This window comes from Felis catus, chromosome D2 (assembly GCF_018350175.1).
Source record: "Felis catus isolate Fca126 chromosome D2, F.catus_Fca126_mat1.0, whole genome shotgun sequence".
NCBI lineage: Eukaryota > Metazoa > Chordata > Mammalia > Carnivora > Felidae > Felis > Felis catus.
The window spans coordinates 31,147,598-31,162,168 of NC_058378.1; the positions used below are offsets into that span (position 1 = coordinate 31,147,598).

The 14,571-nt window shown below is 46.9% G+C and overlaps 1 protein-coding gene across 1 annotated transcript in view; it reads right to left on the minus strand.

Annotated features, from left to right (window-relative positions):
* The window catches only part of PPA1 (inorganic pyrophosphatase 1), a 30,887-nt gene extending 27,799 nt beyond the window's left edge, over window positions 1-3,088 (minus strand). Inside the window, exon 1 of the mRNA XM_023240515.2 lies at window positions 2,913-3,088. Within this exon, the coding sequence (XP_023096283.1) occupies window positions 2,913-2,976 (64 nt within the window). The 5' untranslated portion in view covers window positions 2,977-3,088. The remainder of the gene's footprint in view (window positions 1-2,912) is intronic.
* Between the last annotated feature and the right edge of the window lie 11,483 nt (window positions 3,089-14,571).

Sequence of the window (14,571 nt, forward strand, 5' to 3'; positions counted from 1 at the left end):
ACCATAGGATTGAGAAAAAGATACTGCGATTTCCCATACACACCCCGTCCCCAAACTTGCATGGCCTTTCCCATTATCAACACCATTCACCAGAATAGTGAAGTAGACATTTTTTATTCCCACATGAGAAAAGCTGGTTGTATACTTTACCTTCTGGATCCCTCCAAGATTGGGTTAAATTTTAATCCTCTGCTCTCCTTAGGAGTCTAACAGATACTAACCTCTATAACAAGGGCAGGGGCTGTCTTACATACTTTTGTATCCCCAGACTCTAGCAGTGCCTGGCATACGAAAGGCTATCAAATTGTTTTGGACTGATCTTACATCACTTAACAGCTTACATAGCTAATGAAACAGCTGGGCTTGGGGGGGGAAGGGAAGGGACCAATTTGTTCAGTTATAAAACCATGTTGTTTTAGGCAATGTTCCAGGAAGACAGGGACAGATTATATTTCTTAAGGATAACCAAGTTCCAATAACCCTTTCACAGGTAATTTCTATATTCTAGAGACTTAACAACCATATCCAAAAAGTAATTTCAAAACTTTCTTACAGGGGTACCTGGGTGGCTCAGTTAGTTAAGATTCAACTTCAGCTCAGGTCATGATCTCACAGTTTGTGAGTTTGGGCCCCACATCGGGCTCTGTGCTGACAGCTCAGAGCCTGGAGCTTGCTTTGGATTCTGTGTCTCCCTCTCTCTCTGCGTCTCCCCTGTTCACGCTCTCTCTCTCTCTCTCTCTCAAAAAAATAAACAAACATTAAAAAAAAAAAAAAACAACTTCCTTACTATTCTTTAGGAAACCCAAGGGTGAACCTATATCCCTTCACATTTGAAAACCGAGGTGGAATACAAAAAACTGAGCAGTGACCAAAAATTTAAGTATTTTTTAAAATGTGTACTTAATGCATCTGGAAATGCAATTAACAAAAGAACTAATGACTTTCTGTAATTCATTTTGCAGAAAATGAAAAAGGACAGTATATATCTCCATTTCATGAGTCCCATTACGATCCCTTCAGAGTCACCTGTGACTTCACAGTCCAATCCACCATCAGTTTTAAAGAGACTGACAAATATAACACTATAGAGGTAAAAAATCTTCTATTAAGGAAGGGTGCTAAGAAATCTATGATTAAAAAACCTTGGGGCGCCTGGGTGACTCAGTCCGTTAAGCATCCAACTTCGGCCCAGGTCATGATCTCACAGTTCGTGAGTTCGAGCCACGCGACGGGCTCTGCTCAGCTCAGAGCCTGGAGCCTGCTTCCGATTCTGTGTCTCCCTCTCTCTGAACCTCCCCTGCTCGTGTGCTCTGACTCTGTCTCTCAAAAAATAAATACATGTTAAAAAACACTTTTTTTAAAAAACCTTAAAATTGTGTAATTACATAATAGTTCTAATCATTGGTATTTTTTAAGTCCCAGAGAGTGCCATCTGATAAAAAGTTACATTAGCCAGTGTCAAAGTCAAGGAATGGCTATGGTCTTCCACAACGGCCATCAAATTCTTGCTACCATTAGGTAACCTAAGTGATAACTACCGTGCAAATAAATACAGCTTGAAGTCAATTAGCCAATCATCTTTCCACCTTCAAACTTGAGCGTCACCGCTCTAAATCCCTCCTACAGAGAGATTCTAACTACAGAAAAAATAGTTCAGTGAATTATTAGTCAAAAGATCCTACACTGCCCTTATTTAAGTCCAAAATTAAATAAAATGGGGAGTCCCATCCTTCCTGGATTTTACATGGTAATCTTTAGCTACATGTGTAAACCTGAGTTCACTTTCCTTTTCCTCCCGCAGCAGGTTACTTTTCGCTAGGACCTTAGTGCATTCTCTCCGTGTTCCCATTGGTCCCCTCCACCCGGCAATTTCCTGCCTGCCCACCCGCAAAGATTTGCTGCACCTGCCCATTTCCTTCCGAGTAAAACGGCTCTTTACAGTTAAAACAGAAACGCCTCTACTGACACATTTTCGAACGCCTTGGCTCTCTCCAGTTATCTATTCCTAGTGGCTTGGGCAGGGGGGTGGGTAGAGATCAAGATAAAACCCGAGGTAGCTTTCTTTCCTCCACCTGCGAGACAAAAGGCGGTGGGCGAGGGAAAGCGGAGCGCCATCAGTCCGCAGCGTGCAGAGCTCTAAGTGCAGCTCCAGGTGTGGACCTGGGGTAGGTACCCCTCAGATGTCGATTCCCTGCCCGGGGGTAAAAACTTGGCACTTTCTCCCTCGTGCTTTCCAGACTGACGTCACCTGTTTGACATGAGGGAAACAGCTTTCTGTTTCAAGAAGGCTCGTTCCCAGCATCCGCGCTGCAGGGGAAACCTCCGCGGGAGGGAGGGGCAGATGCGCGACCGGGCCTTCCTGGAGAGGAGTTCGGTCCTCCACGGACGGCTCCTGCTCCGGGCCTCAGTTTCCCCCTCTGCAGAACGAGGGGTTGGATCTCACCCTGCCTGGTGCCCGCAGACTGAGCTACAGTTCAGGAATTAAGGTCCTTAGGGAGTCATCCCTCCACCCTGCCCCCGTTCCTACAAATCAAGCAATCCTCTTACGCAGATTAGTTTACCTCCTGACACCTTTTCTAGAGTGACTCAGTGGTTTCCCTTCCCATCAGACGCTGCCCGAGGGCACCTGCAAAACTAGCCGGGCCCGGGGTCGGGTCCCACCGCGCGTGTGAAAGAGAAAGACCGTCCTCGCGGTCACCCTCCCCCCACCCCGTTTACCCGTTTCAAACGGGACGTGTGAAATGGGAGGGCCTGGCCGGCCCAGGGCCCGGGAAGCCCAAGGAACCCGGCCCGCGCCCGGGACAAGGGGCGGAGCGCGGGCCGACGGCGCCCGGGCAGGAGGCGAGGCGAGGCGAGGCCCGGGAATGAATGGGTTGGCGGGCGGGGAGGGGTCGCGGTCCGCCGACACTCACTGAGGAAGACTCGGTACTCGGGGGTGAAGGGCGCTGCGCGCTCCTCGCTGCTGAAGCCGCTCATGGTGCGGATGACGAGCCGCAGCCGCCGCCACAGAGCCACCAGCCTGCACGCGGCGCCGACTGACAAGGAGAAAGCTTCGCGCGTGCGCACCGGAGAGACTGGACTTCAGAGTGGGGCGGGGAACGGCTTTAAGCGGCAGACCCACCCTGCGCGCAGGCGCACTCCGCCCGGCCCGCCCGGCCCCGCGCCCCGCCCCGCCGGCCCCGCCTTCGCGGACAGCCCCCCTGGCTCCTAAGTTGGGCCACGTGGCTAGCGGCGATCCCTGGCTTTGGCGGTGTTCTTTCCGCCTCCGCCCCGTGTGCTTTAGGGTTCTGTCTGACCGAGGACGGCAAAAGTCCAAGTTCTCAGCTTGCACCAGCTAGGAATGGACTGAAGACCTCTCCTTCGTCGTGCACACAGGGAACTCACCTTTCTCACCTTTTCCTCCCACCGCCCCCGCCTCCCCCCCCCTCCCCGCCCCAGAGTAATTCCTGGTCTCAAAAGGCGTTCTGAAGTCACAGGCTCCATCAGACGTGCCCTGCCTTTCATCTTAAAGGTGTGCATTTTAAGCGAATTTGAGGCATATTACTAAGCCTCTGATGACTCCCAGGTGAGTAACCAGCTCCACCATTTTTTAGTGTAGGAGAGCAGGCAAATTGCTGTTAACCTTTCTGACTCAGTTTCTCATTTGGGAAGTGGAGAGTAATGGTAACTGTTTCCTGCGTTGTTGGAATGATTAACTGAGTTGATACATGTCAAGAGTCCGAGGAAGAGGGACACCTGGGTGGCTCAGTCAGTTAAGCATCGATCCGCTCAGGTCATGATCCCCCATTTTCATGAGTTCGAGCCCCACTTTGGGCTCTGAGCTGGCAGCACAGAGCCTGCCTGGGATTCTCCCTCTCCCTCTCTACCCCTCCCCCACTCACGCTGTTTCTGTCTTTCTCAAAATAAATAAGTAAAGTTAAAAAAAAATGTTTTTTAATACATAAAAAAGAGTCTGAGGAAGAGCCTGGCTTGTTGTAAGCACTCTGGAAGTATGACTTGTTATTTCTACCCTCCCTGGTGAAGGATTTACTCTGCCCCCCTTCCTTGCTCAACCCGCCCTAGGTCCCCCAGGGACTTTTCAGATGTAAGCACTGGGAAAGTCCAGGCATGAGTTCAGAGTCCCTTGAGCACATTTCTCTCAGGCATAAGTTCTTTGGACCTTGTTTTTCAACTGTTGAGTCAGGCCAGACCCCAACAGCTAAAGTCTGATTGCCTGATTGAGGCCCCTGTGTGGTCAGTTAATTGCATCACTTCCCAAGCCTATATATTTAAAAAAAAAAAAAAAAGCATATTTCAAAATCCAAATTATAAATTAGGAACCGACCATTCACTATTTGATTATATAATAATGAGTACTTCTTTTTTAAAAAGTTTGTTTATTTTTGAGAGAAAGGGAGAGAGAGCAAGGGAAGGGCAGAGAGAGGGAGAGAAACCCAAGCAGGTTCCCCATTGTCAGGCGAAGAGCCTGTTGTGGGGCTCGAACCCGTGAACTGTGTGATCATGACCTGAGCCAAAACCAAAAGTCAGACGCTTAACCGACTGAGCCACCCAGGCATCCCCACAATAATAAGTATTTCAAAGAATGCCTAGTGTGATGGGCTGGGTTTCTTTAAATGATCTTGTTTTTCTGGGGCATTAAAGAGATAATGTGCTTTAAAGACATTTTGATTTAAACTTTTTATTTCAAAACAATGTCTACTATATAAAATGAGATGCCCCTGTATTAAATGAAAACCCAATAAGATAGTTCTCTGGTTAGGAAGAGTGTCCCTCCCTTGTCTCCATCCAGACTCCCATTAATTTTCAGAAGTTCACGCACGATTCATTGACCTTTTGAACAGTACACCACACTGTTCTACTGTGGGTGGAGCACAGGGCAGGAAAAAAAATAGAGCGGTAATTTAGTCAGTAATACATCGTATTGCTGGGTGTTAAAGGAATCTCTGCAGAGATTAAGTTCAGAGAGTTTCTTAAGGGGATGATTTTTGGTTGAGTTGCTCTATCAGTTTTCTGCCTTTGAGCACAGGAACTAGCTTTCTTGGAAAAAAACCCCAAATCCCCTCTGCGACCGACTTAGGAACAGACAGAAATGATGCAATAGTGGACCACGTACACTTTCCCTTTTGCCTCCTGCCAGCTCAGAACAAGATAACAAAGCCTTGCCGACCTCTGGACTTGCACATTAACTCTTGTTTCATTGAGTGTATTTAGAAAGTCAATCAGTACCAACTCCCATAAAATGCCAAGCCCCGGCTTTGCTGGGGCACAAGCCAGTGCTTTGTAACTTTCCCTTGCAGGCAATGGTGGTGAGATCCACAAGCCCGACTGGGTATTGCTCTATTTCTCTTGTCTCCCTGGGACCTAGCACAGTACCTGGCCTAGAGTAGATGTTTAATGAATCTAGGCCAGGTTAATGGATAGAGGAAGTAATGAAAAGGAGGCGGGCAATACCTTCTTGAATTCATCAGTTTGACAAAGGTTAAACCCAAGTGTCGTCAAACATTGTCTTTCTTGCTCTGTAACAACTCCAGTGGCACTTCCTTTCAGTCTGTATCCTGTTCTCTTTGCTGTGGTTGACCTTGTTGGGGGCCTCCAATTTTCTGAGGCACTCTCTTCTTTGGCTTATGACCGCATTCTCTTCTGACATCTCTCCGACTTATCTGGCCGTTCATTCCTCATTTTCCCCCTTAGCTTCATATCCGTCTCTTCATCTTAATTGTCATTATCTTTCTTACTTCTCATGTTCTCTCTAGAGATACCCTCTCCCTAGATTATCTCATGTATGTATTTGGTGTCGACTACCACCTACAGGACCTATACATCCTATAACATAAAAACTTTCTCTCTTTTTTTTTATTTTACTCATGTATTTTGAGAGACGGAGCACACGCGAGATGCGGAGAGAGGGAACCCAAAACGAGATCATGACTTGAGCCAAAATCAAAAGTTGGATGCTCTGCTGACTGAGCCACTCAGGTGCCGCCCCCTACCCCCCAACCCCCCGCCCATAACACGAAAACTTACAAATCTACAACTAAGTTTTATTTAACACTTATTGTGGTCATCGTCTGTGCTAGGTGGTAGAGATGTAGCACTTAGAAAGACATGGTCTTGACCCTCAAAGAAGTCATAGTCCAAAGAGAAGACAGACTTCAACAAATAATTACAATACATGCAGATAAGTAGAGTGATAGAGGAAGTACAGGGCATTGCATTATGGGAGCAGAGAACCCCTCCAAGGAAGTGACCCTTAACCTATGACCTGAAGGATAAGAAGGGGTTAATGAAATGAAGAAGACAAAGCAGAAGCCAGAAAGGGATTATTAACAGAGGAGACCAGAGAAGTAGGTCAGGGTTGAATGGTAGAGGGCCTTGGAAGGCACAACATAGGGTTGGAACTTTTTTCTAAAAGCAATGGGCAACTTAAGAGTTTTAGCAAGAAAATGACAAGATCAGGATTGCTTTAGAAAGTGGCTCTGTTAGCAGCTTGGAGCCTAGATGGAAGTTTTAAGACTAGAGGCAGGGAGACCAACAAGGAGGCTGCTGCAGTGGCCCAGGTTAAGTAAAGATGCAGACCATGCCCTGAACTTGAGCGGCAGAAGAAAAGACAGAGCTGTGTTTAAGGTAAAATCAATGGAATTGATCATTGGTTGCATAGAGTGGAAGAGAGAGACTGATTGCTTGAAAAAGGAGTGAGGGGCTCCTGGGTGTCTCGGTTGGTTAAGCGTCCACCTCTTGGTTTCGGCTTAGGTCATGATCTCATGGTTTCGGGGTTGGAGCCCTGCATCGGGCTCCGCACTGGCAATGTGGAGCCTGTGTCAGATTCTCTCTCTCCCTCTCTCTCTGCCCCTTCCCCCCCTCCCCCAATAAATAAACTTATTAACCTTGAAGACACTATGCTAAGTGAAATAAGCCAGTCACAAAAGGACAAGTATGTGATTCCACTTATATAAAGTACCTAGAGTCGTCAAATTCACAGACACAGAAAGTGAAATGGTCGTTGTCAGGCGCTGGGCCAAAGAAGGAAGGGGGAGATGTTGTTTAATGTTGTTTAATGGATACGGAGTTTCAGTTTGGGAAGAAGAAAGTTCTAGAGATGAATGCTAGCGATGGCTGCACTGTGAACATACTTAATGCTACTGGGATGTATCCTTAAAAACGGTTACAACGCTAAAAAAAGAAAAAAAAACCCAAAACGATACAGTCAAACATGTCTTCCTTTCTTGAAAAATCTCACGAAGTTTGAGACCTCGGTGATCAATAGTTACTCCAAAATTTGTGCAGCGGATGGTGTATCAGCGAGTCTGCAATTAGACAAAACGGCTCAAAATGTTGAAAATAGAGGGACTTTAATGCAGGGAATCAGCTGAGAAGCCAAATACAGACTAGCGACAGCAGGGAGCCACCAGCATCAGGCTAGAGGGACAGAGTCAGCCAAAGGGAGGAGCACAGGGCCCATCCTCAGGAGCAGGAAGCCCCATGGGCCTGCCTACCCGGAGACCAAGTTGATGCTGGAGAGACTGCCTACGGCACAAAAGGAAGGAGAGACATGGTTTTCCCTTCCTCACATCTTCTAGTCTCCTGCCAGTGTTTCCCATTGGTTGGGCCCACATGTGAGCCGTATCACTAGCCAGTGTTGACTAGTTTTTGCCCCTGTGACAGACACTACGGAACATCTCAGTTTGCTTACAAGAACGACCATTTATTTCTTGTTCGAGTTTCTTGGTGGTGATAGGAGTCACCTGTGGCTTTGCCCTACCTGTCGTCTCATTGGCAGCCTGAGACTGAAGTAACACCCCCCAGCTTACAAGACCAAGCAGAGGGGAAAAAGAACTGCTGAAACCACCCAGGGGCTCTTAAGCGTTTGCTTAGAAATGCTATGTGTCACTTCCACTCACATTCAGTCGGCTAAAGCAAGTCACGCGACGTTGCCTGATGCCGATGTCTTCTGGGAATGCACTCCTCTAGCTGACAATGCAAACGGGGAGCCACGTCTCAGGCTGTCTGATTCTCCTACAGGGAGAAAAACAAATAAATAGTAAAAATAATAGTCTCTTATCACAGTCGACCTTCTTGGTCATAAATAATCATTTCTCTCTTTTTTTGCATGAGAAAAACATACCCACTCTTCCTGCGAAGAGTGACACCCAAAAGTTTCAACCAGTCATGACATCAAGCTCAAAGCTCACTATCTCGTGAGTCTCTGTATTATGTCCAGACAGGGGTCCTCTTAATCCAGACACTAACGAGCAAACAAACGTTATCTACAGCTCCCCCCCCCCCAACATCTATACCTTATATGAAATGGTTGAACCAAGACTGAATAAACACTTCTATTCATTGAAAGAAAAACCGAGAGACTCACAACCATCATTGGTTCTTAGAATTCCAAAATCCTGCAGGGCATAGGAAACATTCCTTGATTAACTTCCATTTCAGGTCCCTGGGAGTAGCCCCTGCTCTTCATAATTTTGGGCTTCTTGTGAGGTGAGCAGCTTTCTCAGCTTCCTTCCTGCCTACAGAAATTTTGGAGCCCCAATGTTGGTCTCCAGCAATCACATCTTTTAACCCAAGCTGACATGTCTTGGCTGTACACCTCTCTTTGAACCTTGAATAGCATTTTACCTGATTCGAGTCAGCTCTATTTGCAAATTACCGTACCTATAAAGACATACCTCTTTCTCTAGGCATAATTGCCAAGGTAAATTGAATTTACCAAGCTGCCATTGGAGAGCCATGCTCTTAGTCTACTAAGAGCCGCTTTATCCAACAAAGGACTTACTGGGAGCCACCGCTCATGCCCTTGATCTGGTCTCCGTCCCAAGACTGCGGTTGTTGTTTTTTTGTTGTTTTTTTGTTTTGTATTGTTTAAGTTTATTTATTTATTTTCAGAAGGAGAGAGAATCCTAAGCAGGCTCTGCAGTGTCATCACAGGGCCCGATGTGGGGCTTGATCTCACCACAAGATCATGACCTGAGCTGAAATTGAGAGCCACACGCTTAACTGACTTAACCACTCAGGCACCCCCCAAAACTGAGTTTTTTTTTTTTCAACATTTATTCATTTTTGGGACAGAGAGAGACAGAGCATGAACGGGGGAGGGGCAGAGAGAGGGAGACACAGAATCGGAAACAGGCTCCAGGCTCCGAGCCATCAGCCCAGAGCCTGATGCGGGGCTCGAACTCCCGGACTGCGAGATCGTGACCTGGCTGAAGTCGGACGCTTAACCGACTGCGCCACCCAGGCGCCCCTGAGTTTTAATCTCTGCTGACAAAACAGCCAATTCTTTTCTGAGCTCGTCTCGTTCTTGTAGTAGCCTGTCAAATGCGGCTAAAAACAACCAAAACAGATAACAATCTGTTTCTCAGCTTTTTTGCCTAAACCCACAAGCTACTTGGTACACAATCTGCCTTCGAAACGACCAAAGTCTACACCACTTGGTGCCCGCCGCTAGGACCCAAAGCCAATGGCACCTGTTTAAGCACAGCATTCTGTAACTTGCACCAATTATTCCGTTAGTCAGCTTTTTCTAGATAATGTGGTATTAACAGACAGCCCTCCCCCTCTCCCTGAAATCTCACTACATTCATTTCTTCCTCAGATTACATATCAGGGCTACAGATTGGCTTTGGCTTTGCTCCAGTATTTATTATTCTGGGGTCGTGCCGGAGGGAGCAGCTCTTATCTTGGTCTCCTGGTAAAGGGAGGAGAGAAACAGGACCACATTGTGGCTCCTAAAGCTTCTGGTCAGAGTTGATATTGAACTTCTGTTTACTTTCCATTGGCCAAAGCAGGTCATGTAGCCAGGTCTAACGCCAAGGGCACAGAGAAGTGTACTTATCTGCAGGGAGGCACTATAAGGCACTTGGTAATAAAGGGCTTTATACTCCTGTTTCAGAGAAGAGAGTGAATAATTGGGAACAATAATAGAATCTTATGTTCCTCTGACACAGGAGTTTGGGAAACCTAGTCTCTGGGGGTTTACTGGCCCCTGCCCCCTGCCCACAACAAATACAGCAGGGACCCAGGATAGCAACAGAGCTGGATAAGGAGGCAGCTTGAAGTTACATTTGCATAGTCCATCATATAAGACAGAGGGAAAAAATGCCCAGAATTGTCAGTAACAAATCACGAAGAAAATCTTACAGAGATTTTGGGGGGTGAGTAGAGACAAAAGTCCAGGTTGAAAAGTCCAGTGAGTGGTTAGAGGACTTGGAACTCAGGAGAGAAAGGAAGGTTGGCTGAAGTCATTGATTTAAAGCCAATTGAAAATGACACCACCCAGAAGAAATATATATAGTAATGAAATACAGGCTTTTAAATTTTTATTTATTTTTATTACAAAAAATTGTGTAGTGTTTATTTATTTTTGAGAGTGAGAGAGACAGAGCACAAGCAGGGGAGGGACAAGGAAAGAGAGGGAGACACGGAATCTGAAACAGGCTCCAGGCTCTGAGCTGTCAGATGTGGGGCTCGAACTCAGGAACGGTGAGATCATGACCTGAGCCGAAGACAGATGCTTAACCGACTGAGCCACCCAGGCTCCCCTTTATTTATTTATTTTTAAAAGGTGTATTTATTTAGTATTTTGAGAGAGAGAGTGAGCGAGCAGGGGAGCGGCAGAGACAGAGGGAGAGAGAGAATCCCAAGCAGGCTCCATGCTGTCAGTGCAGAGCCTGATGCAGGGCTTGAACTCACAAACCCCCAGACCACGATCTGAGCTGAAGTGGGAAGCTTAACAGACTGAGTCACCCAGGCCACCCTACATTTTTTTTTTTTTTTATAAAGCAGAGGGCCTAGACCAGAACCTCGGGGAATCTCAATATTTCAGGGATGGGTGGCAGAAGAAGTGCCAAGAAAGGGTCAAAGAAGGAATGGCAGAGAGAGAGGAGACAAAAACAAGAAGCGTGGTGTCTTGGAAGCCAGAGAAAGAAATGGGGTTTTAAGAAGAAGGGGATGAGGGGGCGCCTGGGTGGCTCGGTCAGTTACGCGTCCGACTTCGGCTCAGGGCATGATCTCACGGTTCATGGGATGGAGCCCTGTCCTGGGCTGCTGTGCTGACAGCACGGAGCCTGCTTGGGATTCTCTCTCTCCCTCTCTCTGCCCCTCCCCTGCTCGCATGTGTTCTCTCTTTCAAAATACATAAGTAAACTTTTTTTTTTTAAAGAAGGGGGTGATGGGGCACCTGGGTGGCTCAGTCGGTTGGGCGTCCGACTTCAGCTCAGGTCATGATCTCACGGACCGTGAGTTCGAGCCCCGCATCGGGCTCTGGGCTGATGGCTCAGAGCCTGGAGCCTGCTTCCAGTTCTGTGTCTCCCTCTCTCTCTGCCCCTCCCCCGTTCATGCTCTGTCTCTCTCTGTCTCAAAAATAAACGTTACAAAAAAAAATTTAAAAAAAAATAAAGAAGGGGATGATCAACTATATAGCTGCCTTCTAGATTTCTCAGTTTGGCTGGTACATGAGCATCTCATATTCACCAAGTCCAAAAATGAGCCTCCCATTGTTTCTCTTGAGCCCTCTCTCTCAATTAACAGCACCTAAACTACGCAGTTATTCGACCGAGAAGTTCCTCCTAGCCCATTTCCTGGTTAAGGTCTGTAGCAGTCGCCGGTGATCGCCCACCCAACACCTGTTCACTCCCCTTTCTCCCTCCCAACAGGGCTCTGTTGTTCAGACCTGCATCTGCTCACCCTGTGTGGCCATGTGGTTTGGGAAATGAGGTGCCGTCACATAGTCAGAGGAAAGTCTAATTGATCAGTGGTTCTGTTCCCCTTGCTAATGACCAGACTGGTGGTACGTATGGGACAAAATGCTACCAATGCAATCTAAGGTGTAGGGTCTTCTGACAAAGGTTCTCTTGCTTCTGTGAGAGAGATTCTTGGCTTCCTTTACGCCTTGTCATGGAATTTGCTAGCCACACCTGTCTTACAATCTGGAGGGGAGAGGGGCTGCAGGTAACACGAATATACCCAAAATAAAGATGCCAAGTGGACAAATCTTGGGTCTTGATGTCACTGAGTTGCTGACTTAATTAACCCTGGGCCTTTCCTGCGTTAGGTATTCTTATGAAAAGATAACAAATTGACCTCACTAACAGTTAATGTGCTATGTAAGATAATAAATTGACTTTGTTGTATTTAAAACAGTATGATTCAGAGTATTATGTTTCTTGTGGGCTTCTGAAAGGCTTTCTAATGGATACAACTTCCCATCAATCTGTCATTCCCTCCCCCAGATTAACTAGATTGGAGATTGACTCTCAGTTCCAGAGATGGGCCTTGATTTGTCTAAATCAATCATTGTAATCCTATCCCCTTTAAATGTTTTTTTTTTTTAATGTTTATTGATTTTTGAGAGAGAAAGAGAGACTGAGCATGAGCCGGGGAGGGGGAGAGAGAGAGGGAGACACAGAATCCAAAGCAGGCTCCAGGCTCCGAGCTGTCGGCACAGAGCCCGACATGGGGCTCAAACTCACAAACCACAAGATCATGATCTGAGTTGAAGTCAGATGTCACCAAGGCGCCCCAAATCCTATCCCCTTTAACTGTTCTAGAACCCCATCAAAGAACATGAGGTTCAGAACCTGGCCACAGGGACTGGTTCAGCAATGGATACCTGACCTAATAGGAACCAATATAAGTTTTCTGCCTCCTTCTGAGAAGTTACTTTGTTCTCTTAGGAGAAAGTCATGAGGAGAGATATTCCTTCTCTCTCTCAATGTAAACAAGAAAGAATACAGCTCTGATTGCTGATAGCGGCCTCCTGTACCACGAGGGAAGCCAGACTGAGGGCCAAGTTCACAGTGTAGATGGCAGAGCAGCTGAATGGAGACCATGTGGTCCTTGGGGACATTGTTGAGCTTCTGGATCGACCAGTCATCTGCACTAACTTGCACACCTTTACTTTAAGCTGGTTACTGGCAACTAAAAGTATCATAGAACGATGGCCCATCCTCCCACATCCGAGCAGTTATCAGATAATATTGAATTGATCTCGCAAACATCTCATGAACTTGCCATCTCTTCTCCATTCCTCCTGCCTCAGCCAGTCCCGGGGTATCTCCCCTGGGTTCCCCCAAATACCTCCTGCCTCACTGGTCTCCAGCTTCATCCCCCTCCAAGTCACTCTCTACCTGCTGCCAGTATAAACTTTAACAGGTGAAGATCTTAGTGCATTGCTTCCCTGCTTCAAACCCTCCTCTCTACCCGGCTGTCTCTAGTTCAGTCTTTAAGACGTATTCCAAGCCTCTTACAGGAGTTCTTTTCTGATGCGCCTCAGGCTGTCCCATTGCTTCTTTGGCCAACCGTGGTATCCCATTGTAAAAAGCACTAGAGTGCATTACAGTTTTTCTCTTTTCTATCTCTGCCTACTGAACTGTGAGAGGTCATGTTCCCAGAGTCCACAGACACTAGGTTTGCGGAGCATACACTTGCTGGAATGAAGTTTTATCGAAACTTGTCGCATAGGCATCAAAGTAGGAAGCTAACCAAGTAAGTAACTCGGTGACGTGTCAAGAACACTGGATTGGAACACACACAGAGCCTGGAGCTTTGCTTTGACTTCTTCCACTTACAAGACATGGGAACCTCAAGGAAATGCCTCGGTCTCTGTGCAACTCAGTTTCCCATCTGTAAAACAGGAATACCGCAATCATGTCGGTGATGACATAGCCCGCTGTCTACCTATGGTGAAGGGATGGCTATTTGCCTGGAAACTTCATTCACAGTAAAGACGCAAAAGAGGCAAAGCCACTGATGCGATGGAAAGTCGAAAGTAAACACTCACCTCTTTTTCATAATGAGTTTATTTTACATAATTTATAGCATAGGTAACATCGTTTTCCAAAGACACGGACCAGAGGAGAGCGAAGGGGTGATTTTGATCATCAGAGGTGGCTTCGAAGGACCGCCAGACAGCACTGTGAATGAACAAAATATGCTACGTAAAATACTCTTCCTTGGGGGTGGTCAAAACATGGAAATGTAGATTGCTCTGTCACTAAAACAGCTTGACTTTGGCTGTTCTAACCTCCCTGCAGAGAGGAAGACAGAGCCGGGTGGGGAGTGATTACTCCTCAAACAGAGAGTGATTTAACACCCCCACTGGCTATGTGACAGATAAACTAATTTGCCCAAATCACTAAGCTTGGGTTTTTCCACCCACATTAATTTGGTTGCTTGCACACGACAACAGCAGTGTTTGTCGGTGACGGGGATTCAAAGGCCTGGACATCGCAGCCATCGAGAGCACACAAACAACGCGAGGCAAGACAGGACAGCCAGATGGACAGCCTTTGCCCCATCAATGCCTCCTCTGCAAGACAGAGGAGTCAAAAGGATGATTTCTTTCAGCCCGTGAAGGCTTGATGTGGTGTTGGATCCAACTAAATTTTCACCTTTTTTTTTTTTTTTAATTTTTTTTTTTTCAACGTTTATTTATTTTTGGGACAGAGAGAGACAGAGCATGAACGGGGGAGGGGCAGAGAGAGAGGGAGACACAGAATCGGAAACAGGCTCCAGGCTCTGAGCCATCAGCCCAGAGCCCGACGCAGGGCTCGAACTCACGGACCG